At 46.1% G+C, this 16,218-nt stretch overlaps 1 protein-coding gene across 1 annotated transcript in view; it reads left to right on the top strand.

Moving 5' to 3' along the window:
• The window catches only part of ITGB3 (integrin subunit beta 3), a 158,169-nt gene extending 151,710 nt beyond the window's left edge, over positions 1 to 6,459 (top strand). The window contains exon 15 of the mRNA XM_063959453.1: positions 4,864 to 6,459. Coding sequence (XP_063815523.1) covers positions 4,864 to 4,935 — 72 coding nt within the window. The 3' untranslated portion in view covers positions 4,936 to 6,459. The remainder of the gene's footprint in view (positions 1 to 4,863) is intronic.
• Positions 6,460 to 16,218: the final 9,759 nt, after the last annotated feature.

The following is a 16,218-nucleotide window of genomic DNA, read 5'->3' as shown; positions in this document are numbered from 1 at the left end:
GTTTTTTGAATGTGTACATTTTCTGCACCTACATTGTCAATGCTGCCCCTAGTGAAAGATTATAATCGGTGCCAAGTCTGAAGGAGTGGTAAAGTTCAAGGGTTTTATTTAAGAAGCAGTGACTCTTCCGGGCAGGGTTGGAGGTGGAAATTTTAAACGGCACCCACAGTGTAAAGGCCAGCTTGCTTTACACTAATTGTGAGTGCCGGTTTAAATTTTCACCACCAGCCTGCCGGGATATTGCAGTTTACAAAAGCCACTGCTTCATAAATTAAGCTCCAGGACTTTAACAGTGAAGGAGTGTGGGTCCTCACTATGGGCCTAATTCAGATCTGATTGCAGCAGCAAATTTGTTAGCTAATGGACAAAACCATGGGGGTCATTCCAAGTTGCCGATTTTCGCTATGCTGTGATTTGTTGCAAATTGCGCATGCGCAAGGCACGCAGGGCGCATGCGCTTAGTTATTTAACACAAAACTTAGCTGTTTTGCTGTGGCTTCTGCGGCGCTTTTCAGTCGCACTGGTGTTCAATAAATGATTGACAGGAAAGGGGCGTTTCTGGGCGGCAACTCAGCGTTTTCCCGGCGTTTGCTAAAAAACGCAGGCGTGTCAGGGAAAAACGCAGGAGTGTCTGGAGAAACGGGGGAGTGGCTTGCCGAACGCAGGGCGTTTGTGAAGTCAAACCAGGAACTAAACGAGCTGAGCTGATCGCAATCTGTGAGTAGGTCCGGAGCTACTCAGAAACTGCTAAGAATTATTTAGCAGTTTTGCTAATTTTTCGTTCGCTATTCTACTATGCTAAGATACACTCCCAGAGGGCGGCGGCCTAGCGTGTGCAATGCTGCTAAAAGCAGCTAGCGAGCGAACAACTCAGAATGAGGGCCCATGTGCTCTGCAGGGGGACAGATATAACATGTGCAGAGAGAGTCAAGGCCCGTACACATGGTGAGATTCGGGCTATGTCCGATTCCCACTATGCGACAGACAGGGACTAGGTCGGCACATAGTCAGTATCGCAAGCACATAATGACTGTGCTTGCGATACTGACTATGTGCGATGTGGCTAAGTGTCAATTTTGACTATCTCTTCTATACAGATAGTCAAAATTGACTTGCCTGCACAGTCTATCTAGGCTTGCGATGCCGACTACACGGGACCGCGCATCGGCATCGAATCGGGATCGCACCTTGCGATCTGCACTAACTTTTCTTACGATTTTGACTATATAGTACACACCATCAGACTTGTGTGGGTCATTTTGTTTCTGTGCAGGGTAAATACTGGCTGCTTTATTTTTACACTGCAATTTAGATTTCAGTTTGAACACACCCCACCCAAATCTCTCTGCACATGTTATATCTGTTCCCCCCCCCCCCCCCCTGCAGTGCACATGGGGGGTCATTCCGAGTTGTTCGCTCGCTAGCAGATTTTAGCAGCATTGCACACGCTAGGCCGCCGCCCTCTGGGAGTGTATCTTAGCATAGCAGAATAGCGAATGAAAGATTAGCAGAATTGCGAATAGAAAATTCTTAGCAGTTTCTGAGTAGCTCGAGACTTACTCCTACACTGCGATCAGCTCAGGCCGTTTCCTTCCTGGTCTGACGTCACAAACACGCCCTGCGTTCGTCCAGCCACTCCCCCGTTTCTCCAGACACTCCCGCGTTTTATCCTGGCACGCCTGCGTTTTTTAGCCAACGCCGTGAAAACGCTGAGTTACCACCCAGAAACGCCCCTTTCCTGTCAATCATTTACCGAACACCAGTGCGACTGAAAAGCGCCGCAGAAGCCACAGCAAAACAGCTAAGTTTTTAGTAAAAAAACTAAGCGCATGCGCTCTGTGTACCTTGCGCATGCGCAGTAAGCGACTAATCGCAGTATAGCGAAAATCGGCAACGAGCGAACAACTCGGAATGACCCCCATGGTTTTGCCCATTAGCTAACAAATTTGCTGCTGCCATCAGATCTGAATTAGGCCCTATGTCAGGAACACTTTTTAGTGTGTTATGTCTTTAGCTGTTTTTTGTATTTTGCAACATTAAATAAAGCTTTTAATTTACCCTCTGCTGGGCAAACAAGTGCATTATTGTGACCACATTGCTGTGTTCTACTGCAATTCACCCCTAGTACTGTGCAAAAAATAGCTCTTGCTCAAAAGCTGGCCAAAAACTCTGATGTCACAAGAGAAAAAATAATTGTCACCTTTTCCTCATTAATGCAGCTGTAGTTTAACTACCTTTGTGACTTATGGGCCCTACACACTGCGCGATTTTAGTGAAAGATATGAACGAGATACCGTTCATATTGTGCAGTGTGGAGGCACCAGAGATGAATGATGTGCGGCCTCCCGCTCGTTCATCGCTGGTGCCCCGTCGCCTGTGCATGCAGGCCAATATGGATGATCTGCACTTCTATGGAGCTGGGTGACGGGGGGAGTGAAGAAACTTCATTCCCCCCGTCACTGCCCCCCCTCCCCACCGCCGTGTCGCCCGTATCCGCCGTCAGGCAGCTCGGCGGCGGATCGGTATGTGTGTAGGGCCCTTAAAATAACCCAGAATAATGTATAGTCAAAAATGGCGCTTCTGACTCCTGCTGAAAATAATAAGTGTCTTTTTACTCCCAAATTAGCAAATAATAAACAGAATTATATTAATTCAAGCGCTTAGTCTAGGGAGGCCAATCCTGGGCCGTTTTTTCAATCCCAGGATTTGGTATTGAAAAACGCTCAATCCCGGGATTGCAGTAAGGATCAGTGTAGGGAGCAGGGAGACTAGATGTGGAGGGCAGCAAGGGAGGGTGGTGGGTGTAGGGAGCAGCGGGAGGGTTGGTGTAGGGAGCAGGGAGGATGTAGGGAGCAGCACAGAAGAATGGATATAAGGAGCAGGAAGGGAGGGTGGGTGTAGGGAACTTGTAGGGTGCAGCGGGAGGGTGGGTGTAGGGAGCAGGGAGGTTGTAGAGAGCAGCACAGAAGAATGGATGTAAGGAGCAGGAAGGGAGGGTGGGTGTAGGGAGCAGCGGGAGGGTGGAAGTAGGGAGCAGGGAGGATGTAGGGAGCAGCACAGAAGAATGGATATAAGGAGCAGGAAGGGAGGGTGGGTGTAGCGAGCAGGGAGGATGTCAGGAGCAGAGCGGGAGGGAGGTTGTCGGGAGCAGTGAGGGAGGGTGGGTGTAGGTAGCGATACTTAAGTATTGCTTACTATTAGGCGGACAGTAGCCATGGACACACAGTTACCGCGCCGGCGGCATTTCAAATGTAGCGCTGGCAGCCAGCCAGTCAGAACTGGCAGTCCGTCAGCCAATCAGGAGCCACTGCTACTGCCGCTTCCCTGATTGGCTGCCGGTCCGCCAGCTCCACTTGGCTACATTTGAAATGCCACAGACGTGGTCACTGTATGTTCATGGCTGCCCGATTAAGATGTGCCGGGTAGCGTTGTGCATTAGTGCTCAGCGCTGCCCGGCAAAACTGCGCATGCGCAACCTAATCCCGGGATTGGAGGCTCCAATCCTAGGATTCAAATCCCGGCATTTTTTATCCAGATTACTGGGATCCTGACGATCCTAGGGATTGGCCTCCCTAGCTGAGTCCTTGTGATTTCTTCTTATTTTGATTTGTGATTAAACATTTTCATAGGCATAAATATAAACACAAGATACTAACATACTGGTTAAGTAAACGTGTAACACCAAGATGAAAAAGAATATAAAAAGCTGTATTCTAGTCCCAAAGAGATGTTTCCAATATGTTAATGTCCAGTATGTATACTTTTACACGTGAATAGTGGACAGGCCCAACAAAGGAAAATCTTTAAACATCACACCTCCAGATATACATGATCACTCTTACTAGTGTAGAAAATAGTATTGGTTCATCACGTGTCTTTGATAAGGGTTCATCTCTATAAATTCCACAGCTTAAACAGAATCATAAGCACATAATCAATGCATACCCAAGGAACCTGGCATTAGCTGACTTCCTGCGGTTACCATTGTCAGAGGGGATTTTTGCAAGCGTCCATGCAAGACCCAGTTTCCTTGGGGATGCAATGCTGATGTGCCTAATGAATATATGATTCCATTTAACCTGTCCACTATTAATACCGGTTTTTCATATAGTTTTTCACCTTGGTGTTACACTATTACTTAAATACTATTGCCCAAATTTATCAAGCCTTGGAGAGTGATAAATAGCACGGTGATAAAGTACCAACTAACCATCTCCTAACTGTCATTTTTCAAACACAGCATGTGACATGGAAGTTAGGAGCTGATTGGCTGGTACTTTATCACTGTGCTATTTATCACTCTCCAAGGCTTGATAAATCTGGGCCTATATTGTGTTAATGTCATTTGTATATATATACATGTGTTCCTAAGAAAACGGCATTTCCTCACCAACCAAAAGAAGTTGTTTGACACCTGTCTATTTAATCTCCACCAAAGGTTTAGATTTCACATGTTAGTACAGTGGAGGAAGTTGTGTTAAAATATACATTTTAGTGGGGTTGTCAAGTTAAGATTGCCTTTAATTGGAAAACCCATTGAAAATATATAGAGAAAAAAATAATGCCCCCTTAAAAGGTACAGATTCACCTGTATTGTCCTGTAGGCTTATGGACGATGGCATAGTGGGGTTATTGGATCTCTGAGGAGGTGCATGATGGGATGTGATAAATAGTGCATACATGGGGGTCAGTTTACTATGCCTTGGCGAGAGATAAAGTACCAGCCAGTCAGGTCCTGTCATTTTTCAAACACTCTCTCTCCACTATATTACTTTTCTCTCTTCACTTTTTTCACTCTCCAAAGCTTAGTAAATATACCCTATGGTTTACTGCTAGCTTCCACTAACACTATTGTTCTTTTAGGCACACAACCCGCTGTACAAAGGAGCTACATCAACCTTCACCAACATAACATACCGTGGGGAGGTAGAGTGAATGCAGAAACTGGTGAAATTCACATGGTCCGTCTCACACTGGGTGAGAGTCAACATTCATGATGCCTCATACACGCTTCTACTGCTTTTACACCTCATGGTCTTATTAACACAATGCTCTGTGGAAGAAGTGAAACAATTACATTCCATGTGATCAGCAGAGTGAACAGTCTTATAAATACATTTTGTCCCCCTACAAGGGCTTAGTTAGACTTGTTTTGTCCCCATTATTCCCCGAACAAAATGGTGAAAGGCTCTGACATGAAGACACAAAATGGCTGCTCAACACTGAGACTTTTGCAGTAAAAAACAAACAAAAACAAATGCTGCAAAATTATAAGAAGAAAATAATTACTTTTTCACAGAAAACCTAGCAAGCATCTCAGGAATGCCACTGTCCTCCCCTGCAACACTCAGCAGACCCCTGCAACAAGACAGAACTTGCAGATTTACATCCTAATAACACCTTGTTAATACTTGATTACTGCAACAGATCGCATCACGTCACCGACTAGGATCAGTAAAGTGCCTGCGCTCACCTGAAGTTTTGACGGGAAATGGTCTATTTGACTGCTTGCATGGGCCATCGACGCCTACTTGACACATGTTCTACTTCTAGAACACTGCAGCACTGTGAGGAGCCCTGTCATTTCCCCAGCATGAGTGCTTCTCTGTAAAATGGGTGGCTTTTGTCACAAACCAGCCATGCAGAGCCTTTTTGGAAATAATGAGTTTTAAAAGCGGACAGAAGTCTTCAATAGATAGATGTCTCTTACATGAAGTGTTAGCATCTTTTCATACTTGTGTACTGCCACTTAACTGCAGGCAGTCCTTAAGGTGCATACACACGGTGAGATCCTTGCTATGTCCAATTTTAACTATACAATTTCCCTTGAACTCCCCCAGTGCCCAGATAGCACAGATTTCCACTATCTGTACTTTCGATATTGACTGTAAGATTGACTTGCCTGCACAGTCTATTTAGCCTTGTGATACCGACCCCGTGGGAGTGCGCATCGGGATCAAATCGGGATCGCAAGGTGGCTAGCACCTTGCGATTTGCACTAACTTTCCTTGCGATTTTGACTATATAGTCAAAATTGAAAGGAGAAATCTCACCATGTGTATGCACCTTTACATTTGAAAAAATACCCACATATTTTAATGTGAAAGAATGATCTTAAATATACATTACAAACTGGGATTTGTGAAAGCATAAATAGCTCAGGATGAGTGTGTTATGCTGATATTTCATACATATCAAAGCACTGTTCTTTACTGAGAATGTTTACTTATTTACATGATAATAATAACATAAGTTGCACTGTACACTGTTTTTGTAGATGTAAGAAATCTGTGAACTGTGGGAGCTCTTGCCGATGTATTTGTCCTGTCTTTGATTATGCTGCCTCTCAGTGGACATTTAGTAAAACTGCAGTTTTTATTTTGTTTTCCCCGTTGATTATGTCACTGGTTTATACTGTGTTTAAATAAAAAAAAGTGTACCTATTTGGCCTATGAAGAATGTTGTTTGTATTAAAAGATTAAGGCGTATAGTTTAGGCCTGTATTCCCACATTTGTATTCAGATTCAGAGATGGACACTCTGCGTCCACTCTAGCGCCCAATGCTGGACCTGCGGGAGCAATAATATGCAAATCATTTGTCGTTTCCGGGCAAATTGGAACGACAAATCGGGCCTAGAGTTAAGTGTGCATGCTGGATTTGTACGCTCTCGCTGTTGCATGTGATATATTTTAGTCGGCCATGCTGCACAGCCAACCTGAAGATATTGTGTACAATTCTTTGCTGCCAAAAGCAGCATGGCATCCTACATCACATCCCCTGCAACGTGTAAGTGTGTATGCACGATACAGGGGCCCGGCGGCTGTCGGATAAGCTGGGTGCACATTGTTCTAGTGTGTACCCAACCTTAGGGTAACGCATGCGCCATAGGGGTTCCCAAGGTATTTCGTACATGCTCAGTATGTATACATATGTTTTGCATACACCTCTGAATGAGGCCCTTTATCTACTCTTAAGAGTGAAAATATTTTTTTTTTCAAAAACACAAATTTCCATGCTAAACACAATATTTCAGGCTAGTATATAATTTGACTGGCCCCCAAATTTACTGTGAACGTTTTTTAAGCATAAACAGTCCAAAACCTTTAGTTGTGAAAGTTGGATCTTGGTTCGAAGATCAGTCATTAGCAACTGGATGCCCATGAAAAACACATGATCCTAATGCTATTACTTGACATGACTACTGTATACTGGAAAGTAACAACTACAGACATTCAAAACACAAGCAGTCAGCCTAATTCATACATGTTAAAATAGATACACACTATATAATTATCTGTCAGATAATCTGCCACATCTTGCTGGTTGGAATGAAAATCTGGTAATGGATGAGAGCAAATGACAATCGACCATTTGATCCCAAACACTGGAAAATGGACAAAAACGGTCGGTCATCCAAGTTGGTTAAATTTGTGTTTAACTAATACGTATGAACGACAGGTTTTGTTCGTTTTCCAGTGTTTTGGAGAAAATGGTCGATTGTCAGTTGCTCTCATCCATTACCAGATTTTAATTCCAACCACAGATTATCTGCCAGATAATTGTATAGTTTGTACATAGCTTTAGGGTTCAGATGGCTAATTGGGAAACACTGTTCTCTCATTTATTTTTGAAAAGTGCCTTTTTAAAAGTAAAAGTTCTTTCTTTATTAAAGACTTTTCAAGAAAAGTCCATTTTATGGGAACATGTCAATCCATCTGCTATCTGTAAGAAGCTTTTTCATAGTATGGTAATGTAACAAATACAAAGGTCACATTTGTCATCTTCTTGACATACACTAACACAATGGGAATGACATCTTGATTTATCAGAAACATACAATACCAAACATCTCTTCTGAGGTTGGTTACTTCTGCATTCCACTACAGGACAGTCTTGTGTGCTACAATAGGCTTCTAAAAGTAAGCTGTAAATCACATTTGTACATACAAGTGTAGAAATCATTCTGTGTTATATTTGTTGACCCTGAGGGGCTAGCTGCCAATATCCACCCCCACTTGTACCGCAAGTCTTCAGGAGATTTAAAATAAATCTATTACTGCAGAGAACCCCGGGCTCCATGGAAACGCTCAACTCTGTAAATAACTTGTGTGTGGGCGATGTGTGTGTCAGTCCAAGTTTGTGCCAGTGTTTTAGTGTATTTCTATCATTATGGGTGGATCAAAATCTCGATGCATCATTGTGTGTGTTTTAAATTACTTAACGGCTGTACCAGCTTGTATACATGACTATATAAGATTTTCCTTTAATACAAACTGGTCTTTTTACTTGCGTACAATGACATTTTTCCTGTGATTGTGACAAGCGTTCAGAAACTGTAAACATGGTGTTCATTTTGTCATTTGTCAGTCGTTGCTTATACATTTGAAATGCATGTAATCGCATATATCTTGAAAGTACATATGAAAGTACTGTATTTGGTAGTATACTGACTTCTTTTTTTTTTTAAACAAGTAAACGTATTGCATTGCTTTGCACTGTTTTGGACTAGCATGTACTGTACGGGATCCGGTCTGAAGATCGACACTGTCTAGGTCGACCACTATAGGTCGACAGTCACTAGGTCGACAGGGTTTGAAGGTCGACAGGGTTTCTAGGTCGACAGGTCAAAAGGTCGACATGAGTTTTTCATATTTTTGTTTTTTGGAACTTTTTCATACTTAACGATCCACGTGGACTACGATTGGAACGGTAATCTGTGCCGAGCGAAGCAGGGCAAGGCACCTTACCCATGCGAGGGGACACGGTGCACTAATTCAAATTCCCGGTCACTGTACGCAGAAAACTACACCCAAACCCCCCAAAAAAAATCATGCCGACCTTTTGACCTGTCGACCTAGCACATGTCGACCTAGAAACCCTGTTGACCTTCAAACCCTGTCGACCTAAACATTGTCGACCAAGACACTGTCGCTTTGATGATCCACACCCGTACTGTATGATGCACTGGGGTTTAATGCATATTTATCTATGCTTTGCTGTAAGGAATGGTCTTTTAAATGCAGATCAATCATTAGTACAGTATATGTTTGGCCTGAAGCATTTGATTTTTCTTCAAAGTGTCAGCAAGCAATTCAGTGCAACTCAAGTGCTTGATTGAAAATATAATAAATGCACAGAAACACTGATTGCATACTACAAACACGTTACACATATACAAACGCATGTTTGAATGAAAAAGAGGTAATCACGACATAGTAAATTTACCCGTTGTGTGAGTCTTTAGCAGTCATGTGCTATAATGTTAGATTAATCACTATATTGAGGATATGATATAATCAAACATACAAGCAAAGCAAACCTGAACACCATGTGCATGTCTGTTGTTCCTGCCAACATTAGACATGCCAGAAGAAAGCCATGGCAGGTCCACAGGTAAGAGGAGGCATTCTGGCTATTGGGACCTACACTGGGAGCCACAAAGAGGTTCGTGTGTGCCTCCACTTAGCTCTCACGGTTGAGATTCACTGGCTGGGGGCAATTAGAGATGGGGCGGAGCCACTAAACATGTCAATCTAGCAACCGCTAAGAGCTATGCGGGGGTGGGTACTCGACTCCTCTGTAGCATGCAGCAACCATACTGATATAAGGCTGCTTATAATCTATATATATTATTATTATTATTTATTTATAAGGCGCAGTTTTAAGTATATTCTTGACTCAGCACAGATGGTTAAATCAAGTTGTAAGTTTCTAATTAAGTCACCTGTGACCAAGCATGGATAAACTTAAAACCTGGACCGCTGGGATGTCTTGAGGACCGCATTTGAGAACCTCTGATATAGGGGAAGATGTATATCTATACTTAAAATAAAGTTGAAATGATTGGGTTTGTACATAGGCCCTCATTCCGAGTCGTTCGCTCGGTATTTTTCATCGCATCGCAGTGAAAATTCGCTTAGTACGCATGCGCAATATTCGCACTGCGACTGCGCCAAGTAATTTTACAATGAAGATAGTATTTTTACTCACGGCTTTTTCATCGCTCCGGCGATCGTAGTGTGATTGACAGGAAATGGGTGTTACTGGGCGGAAACACGGCGTTTTAGGGGCGTGTGGATGAAAACGCTACCGTTTCCGGAAAAAACGCAGGAGTGGCCGGAGAAACGGGGGAGTGTCTGGGCGAACGCTGGGTGTGTTTGTGACGTCAAACCAGGAACGACAAGCACTGAACTGATCGCAGATGCCGAGTAAGTCTGAAGCTACTCTGAAACTGCTAAGAAGTTTGTTATCGCAATATTGCGAATACATCGTTCGCAATTTTAAGAAGCTAAGATTCACTCCCAGTAGGCGGCGGCTTAGCGCGTGTAACTCTGCTAAAATCGCCTTGCGACCGATCAACTCGGAATGAGGGCCATAGTCTTTTTTGGGGAGAAATGTACTCCTTTTGGAGACAATTTTTTTTTGGAATTTTAGTTTGTCTGTTCTGGCATAATGCAAAACCTATGGGAACTTGGATTGCATTTTCACTATTGTATAGCTTAGTCATCCTTAGGTATGTATTATGTCAATGTGACATCAGGGAGAGAAGCAATAAAGGAAAAAACAATGTTTCACACTTGGCGCATGAAGTGTGCAGGCTCCTCAAGCCAAAAATGACTATGGGCGGGATGTACTAATCTCTCCAGCCGCGGAGGAGAGAGTTCCGGCGTCCCACAGTCATGACGGGAGGCTGTGTCATATGCGCATGCGCAGGAGAATAGGAAGTGGGGAGCGCGGCTGAGACAAGGCAGTGGCAGTAGTGGGGAGCAGGCGGAACAACTGTGGTGGGGGAGAACTACAGGGAGCTAAGGGCAGCACCGGCTAGTGGGAGGAGAGCGGTTACCGTGGAGAAGGCACTGGAGCGCAGTGATGGGGAGTTTGGGGTTTTGCACGATATTCTAATTTTCTGAGTTTCACCTGTATTTGTTTGCTCAGGGCTGCAGGTGTAAATCTCAGAACCAGCTGCTCCTCCCATGGGCAGCTTTACATGGCTTGCTCACAAGTTAGTAGCCCCAAGCAACTTTTTGTGTTAATCCCTGAAGAAAAAAATGCAAATATTGTTTACAAATACATTTCTCTTACGTCCTAGAGGATGCTGGGGTCATTAGTAGTACCAAGGGGTATAGACGGGTCCACTAGGAGCCACTGGCACTTTAAGAGTTTGAGAGTGTGGGCTGGCTCCTCCCTCCTGCCAGAGGAACTGGTCACAGCTAGGGGTGCTCTCCATAGTTTCTCTAGTAAAGTTTTTTTTAGAATGTATTATTTTACAGGGGGGCTGCTGGCAACAGCTTCCCTGCTTCGAGGGACTAAGGGGGGGAGTAGTGTCTGCCTTGCGGGGTCTGAGCCACTATCTCCGCTGAAAGGACACTGAGCTCCTGAGGGGATCGAACGTTCCCTGCCACAGGGGATCGCTCACCCCGGCAGCATGCCGCCATCCCCTTACAGAGCAAGAAGATGGCGAGATATGGCGGCACAATGGTAGGAGTGCATCGCTGAGCGTCTGTGCTCCAGGAAGGCTCAGCGGCACACAGTGTTGGCGCTATGAGGGGCGTCCTGAGCCAGCGACTTAATACCCTACACTGGTCACAGACGCTACTCGGAGACTGAATCCCCAGGCTAGCGTCAGAATCCGCAGTACACAGACGCTAACCGACCCCGGTTAGTGACGGAATCCTCAGGCCAGTATAAAGAATTGTGCGGGAAGACACGCCATCATCAGGAGGCAGAGCTTCACAGAGCGGACCCTGCAGCGTCCAGCACCATTTTCCTGTCTGCAGTTCCTGTACAAGGGAGCTGTCCCTCCAATCAAATCCAGCTATCCTGAGCGGTACCAAGGGGTTGTAGGAAGGGGGGGGGGGGGGGGGGTGGGTGGCTGTGTAAAATCGGTGTAATCTATTAAGGTACACAGATAGCGCTGGTAGTTTTATTTGTTCTACCTCAGAGAGCGCTGTGTGTGGGTTGGCTCCAATCTGTGTCTCTCTCTGCCATACTGGGAGGGGGGGGGGGGGGGGGGGGACTGTGACTGACAATTCCCTGTGTGTGTGTATGTGGGTGTGCAATGCCTTTCATAGCCATGTCTAGGGACTCGGTGTCATATGCTGCTGAAGTGGTTTCCTCTCAGGAGGAATCCATTTCATGTACACAGGATTGTAATCACGTTGCTGAACCAGCGTCTAAATACCCTGAACTGGTCACAGTCGCTAGCTGGAGACTGAATCCCCAGACTAGCGACTGAATCCTCACGGGGGCTAGCCACAACTGAATCCCCAGGCTAGCAACGGAATTCTCAGTACACAGACGCTGGCCAGGTACTGAATACCCCGGCTAGCGACGGAATCCGCAGGCCAGTATATAGAAGTTGCGCGGGAAGACGCGCCATCTTCGGTGGGCGGAGCTTCTTCTCAGTGCGAACCCAGCAGAGTTCAGCTCCATTTTCCGTCTGCAGCTCCACATTGCACAGACTGTGAACGGTGATGGGGACGTGTTGAGGGGGGGATGCCACCCATTGCAGGGGGTGCAGCTCATGTGGGAGGCCATTAGCTATATATGTTAAATATTGCTGAGGGGGGCTTACTTCACTGACAATAAGAAAGCCTCGCTAACCTTCCCTGTATCTAATGTATTAAACGCTGTTTGTAATATCCTGAGAGGAGGATAGAATTAATTGGGACATCTATGTCCAGACTGATAAGGATAGTGGTTTTACCAGTCCCGGGCTCTGCCGCGTTAAAAGAACTGGCTGATCGCGGGATTGACGCTATGCTCAAATACATATACACGGTTTCGGGGGCGATACTACGACCTACCATTGCCCGTGTATGGGTCTCTAAAGCTATAGTAAAGATGATACGTTACTTGAAAAATTGATTACAATGGATGAAAGGGACGTTGAATTGTTCTTACATAACATACAGGATTCTGCGAGATTTGCGGTGGAATCCATGAAAGACCTGGGTTCGACGGCTGCAGGAATTTCTTCCATGTCCATCTAAGCTCGTCGAGGACTGTGGCTGCGCCAGTGGTCTGCCGACACGGAATCCAGGAGAAGTGTGGAGACCCTACCTTACACAGGTCAGGCTCTCTTTGGGGAAGCATTGGATACGTGGATCGCCACGGCTACAGCGGGTAAGTCCCCTTTTCTTCCCTCAGCAGCTCCTGCTACGAAGAAACCTTTTTCTTCACCAGCATCTCAGTCCTTTAGGGTTTCTAAACCAAGAAAGGCCAAACCGGCCAACATCTTCTTTAGAGGGGGCCGACCAAAATCCAAGAAACCTGTTGTGGCAGGTTCCCAAGAACAGAAGCCTGCTTCAGGTGCACCTAAGCCCTCCACATGATGGAGGACAGCGCAGCGTGGAAGTAGGGCCGGTGGGGTCGAGACTCAGACATTTCAGTCACGTCTGGGTGTCGTCCGGACTGGACCCCTGGGTACTAGATATTGTGTCCCAGGGGTACCGGCTGGAATTTCAAGATCTCCCTCCTCATCGTTTCTTCTCATCGGGCTTGCCAGCTTTGCCGGAAGACAGGGCTACCCTGCAGGGAGCCATCCAGAAGTTGGTGGAGGCACAGGTCATTGTACCAGTCCCTCCTCAAAGGCAGAGCACAGGTTACTATTCGAACCTTTTCGTGGTACCGAAACCGGATGGTTCGGTCAGGCCCATTCTGAACTAAAAATCACTAAACCCCTTTCTGCGGGAGTTCAAGTTCAAAATGGAGTCTCTAAGGGCAGCGATATCAGGTCTGGAAGAGGGGGAATTCCTGGTATCCCTGGATATCAAGGATGCGTACTTCCACATTCCGATTTGGCTTCCGCATCAGGCTTATCTCCGATTCACTCTGTTGGACTGTCAATTTCAGTTCCAGGCCCTACCATTCGGACTCTCCAAAGCACCAAGGGTTTTTACCAAGGTGATGGCAGAAATGATGGTTCTCCTCCACAGGCAGGGGGTGAACATAATTCCGTATCTGGATGATCTGCTGATAAAGGCATCGTCCAAGGAGAAGCTTTTTCAGTTAATAGCTCTCACGACCCTGCTTCTCAAGGAACAGGGTTGGATCCTGAATATCCCAAAATCTCATTGGGAACCAACCAGGAGGTTGTCCTTTCTGGGAATGATCCTCGACACAGAGGTGCAGAGGGTGTTTCTTCCAGAGGAAAAATCGTTGGTGATGCAAACAATGGTCCGGGATGTCCTGAAGCCAGCCTGGGTGTCGGTTATCAGTACATTCTCCTTCTGGGGAAGATGGTGGCCTCTTATGAGGCTCTGCAGTATGGGAGGTTTCACGCTCGGTCCTTCCAACTGGATCTTCTGAATAAGTGGTCGGGATCCCATCTACACATACAGCAGAGAATACGTCTGTCGCCAAAGGCCAGGATTTCACTCCTCTGGAGGCTGCAATTACCTCTCCTCTTAAGGGCTGCAGGTTCGGGATTCAGGACTGGATCCTTCTAATCACGGATGCAAGTCTCCGGGGCTGGGGCGCAGTCACTCAAGGGGAAACCTTCCAAGGAAGGTGGTCAAGTCTAGAAGCCGGCCTACCAATAAACATTTTGGAACTAAGAGCCATCTACAACGGTCTTCTCCAAGCGGCTCATCTTCTTCGAGATCGAGCCATTCAAGTGCAGTCGGACAATGTAACGACAGTGGCTTACATAAACCGATAGGGCTGCAATATCAGAGGTAACAAGAATCATCTTCTGGGCAGAAAACACGCATTGGCGCTGTCAGCAATCTTCATTCCAGGAGTAGTCAACTGGGAGGCAGACTTCCTCAGCAGACGCAATCTCCATCCAGGAGAGTGGGGCCTCCATCCGGAGGTGTTCAAGGTGACAGATCCTTGGGGCATACCCCAAATCAATATGATGGCCTCTCGTCTCAACAAGAAGCTTCAGCGGTATTGTTGCAGGTCGAGGGACCCACAAGCAGTAGCGGTGGACGCCCTAGTGACTCCGTGGGTATTCCAGTCAGTGTACATGTTTCCTCCACTTACACTCATTCCAAGAGTTCTCAATCAAACTCATAAGGAGAACAGGAGTTCAGGCAATCCTTATTGCTCTGGCCTGGCCAAGATGGGCTTGGTACGCGGATCTTCTGGATCTACTGCTAGAAGAGCAGAGGCCTCTTCCTTTTTGGGAGGACCTGCTGCAGCAGGGGCTGTTCGTCTATCAAGACTTACCACGGCTACGTTTGATGGCATGGAGGTTGAACGCCAGATACTAGTTCGGAAGGGCCCTGATACAGGCTAGGAAAGGAGTTACGTCTAAACATTACCATCGTATTTGGAAAATATGTGTCTTGGTGTGAGTCCAAGAAATTTCCTGCGGTGGAGTTTCAACTGGGATGGTTTCTCCTCTTCCTGCAAGCAGGTGTGGATATGGGCCTGAGGTTGGGATCCATAAAGGTCCAGATTTCGGCCCTATCCATTTTCTTCCCGAAACAGTTGGCTGCCCTCCCTGAGGTTCAGACTTTTTTAAAAGGAGTTCTACACATCCAGCCTCCCTTTGTACCACCTACGGCGCCCTGGGATCTTAACGTGGTGTTGCAGTTTTTCCAGTCGGATTGGTTTGAACCTCTACAGGAGGTTGAGGTCAAGTTTCTCACATGGAAGGCTGTCACTTTGTTGGCCTTAGCTTCTGCTAGACGTGTGTCGGAGTTGGGGGCTTTGTCATGTATAAGCCCATACTTGATATTCAATGAAGATACAGCTGAGCTTCGGACACGTCAGCAGTTTCTTCCAAAGGTTGGGTCGGCATTTCATATCATCCAACCTATTGTGGTGCCAGTTGCGACTGACTCCTCAATTTCATTAAAGTCCTTAGATGTTGTTAGGGCTCACAAAATCTATATGGGGAGAACTCCTCGTCACAGAAAATTGGACTCTCTGTTTGTCCTGTATGATCCCAAGAAAATTGTATGTCCTGCTCCTAAGCAGACGATCTCTCGCTGGATCAGGTTCACTATCCAGCATGCGTATTCTATGGCAGGCTTGGTGTCCTACGTCTGTTAAGGCCCACTCTACTTGTAGTGTGGTTTCTTCCTGGGCGGCTTCCCGGGGTGTCTCGGCATTACAACTCTGCTGAGCAGCTATTTGGTCAGGGTCGAACACGTTCGCAAAGTTCTACGAGTTCGATACTTTGGCCTCTGAAGACCTTAAGTTTGGTCAATTGGTTCTGCAGGAGCCTCCGCGCTCTCCCTCCCATTCTGGGAGCTTTGGTACAT

The sequence above is a fragment of the Pseudophryne corroboree genome, chromosome 3 (genome assembly GCF_028390025.1).
Source record: "Pseudophryne corroboree isolate aPseCor3 chromosome 3, aPseCor3.hap2, whole genome shotgun sequence".
Classification (NCBI taxonomy): domain Eukaryota; kingdom Metazoa; phylum Chordata; class Amphibia; order Anura; family Myobatrachidae; genus Pseudophryne; species Pseudophryne corroboree.
This window is presented reverse-complemented; position numbering and strand designations above follow the sequence as displayed.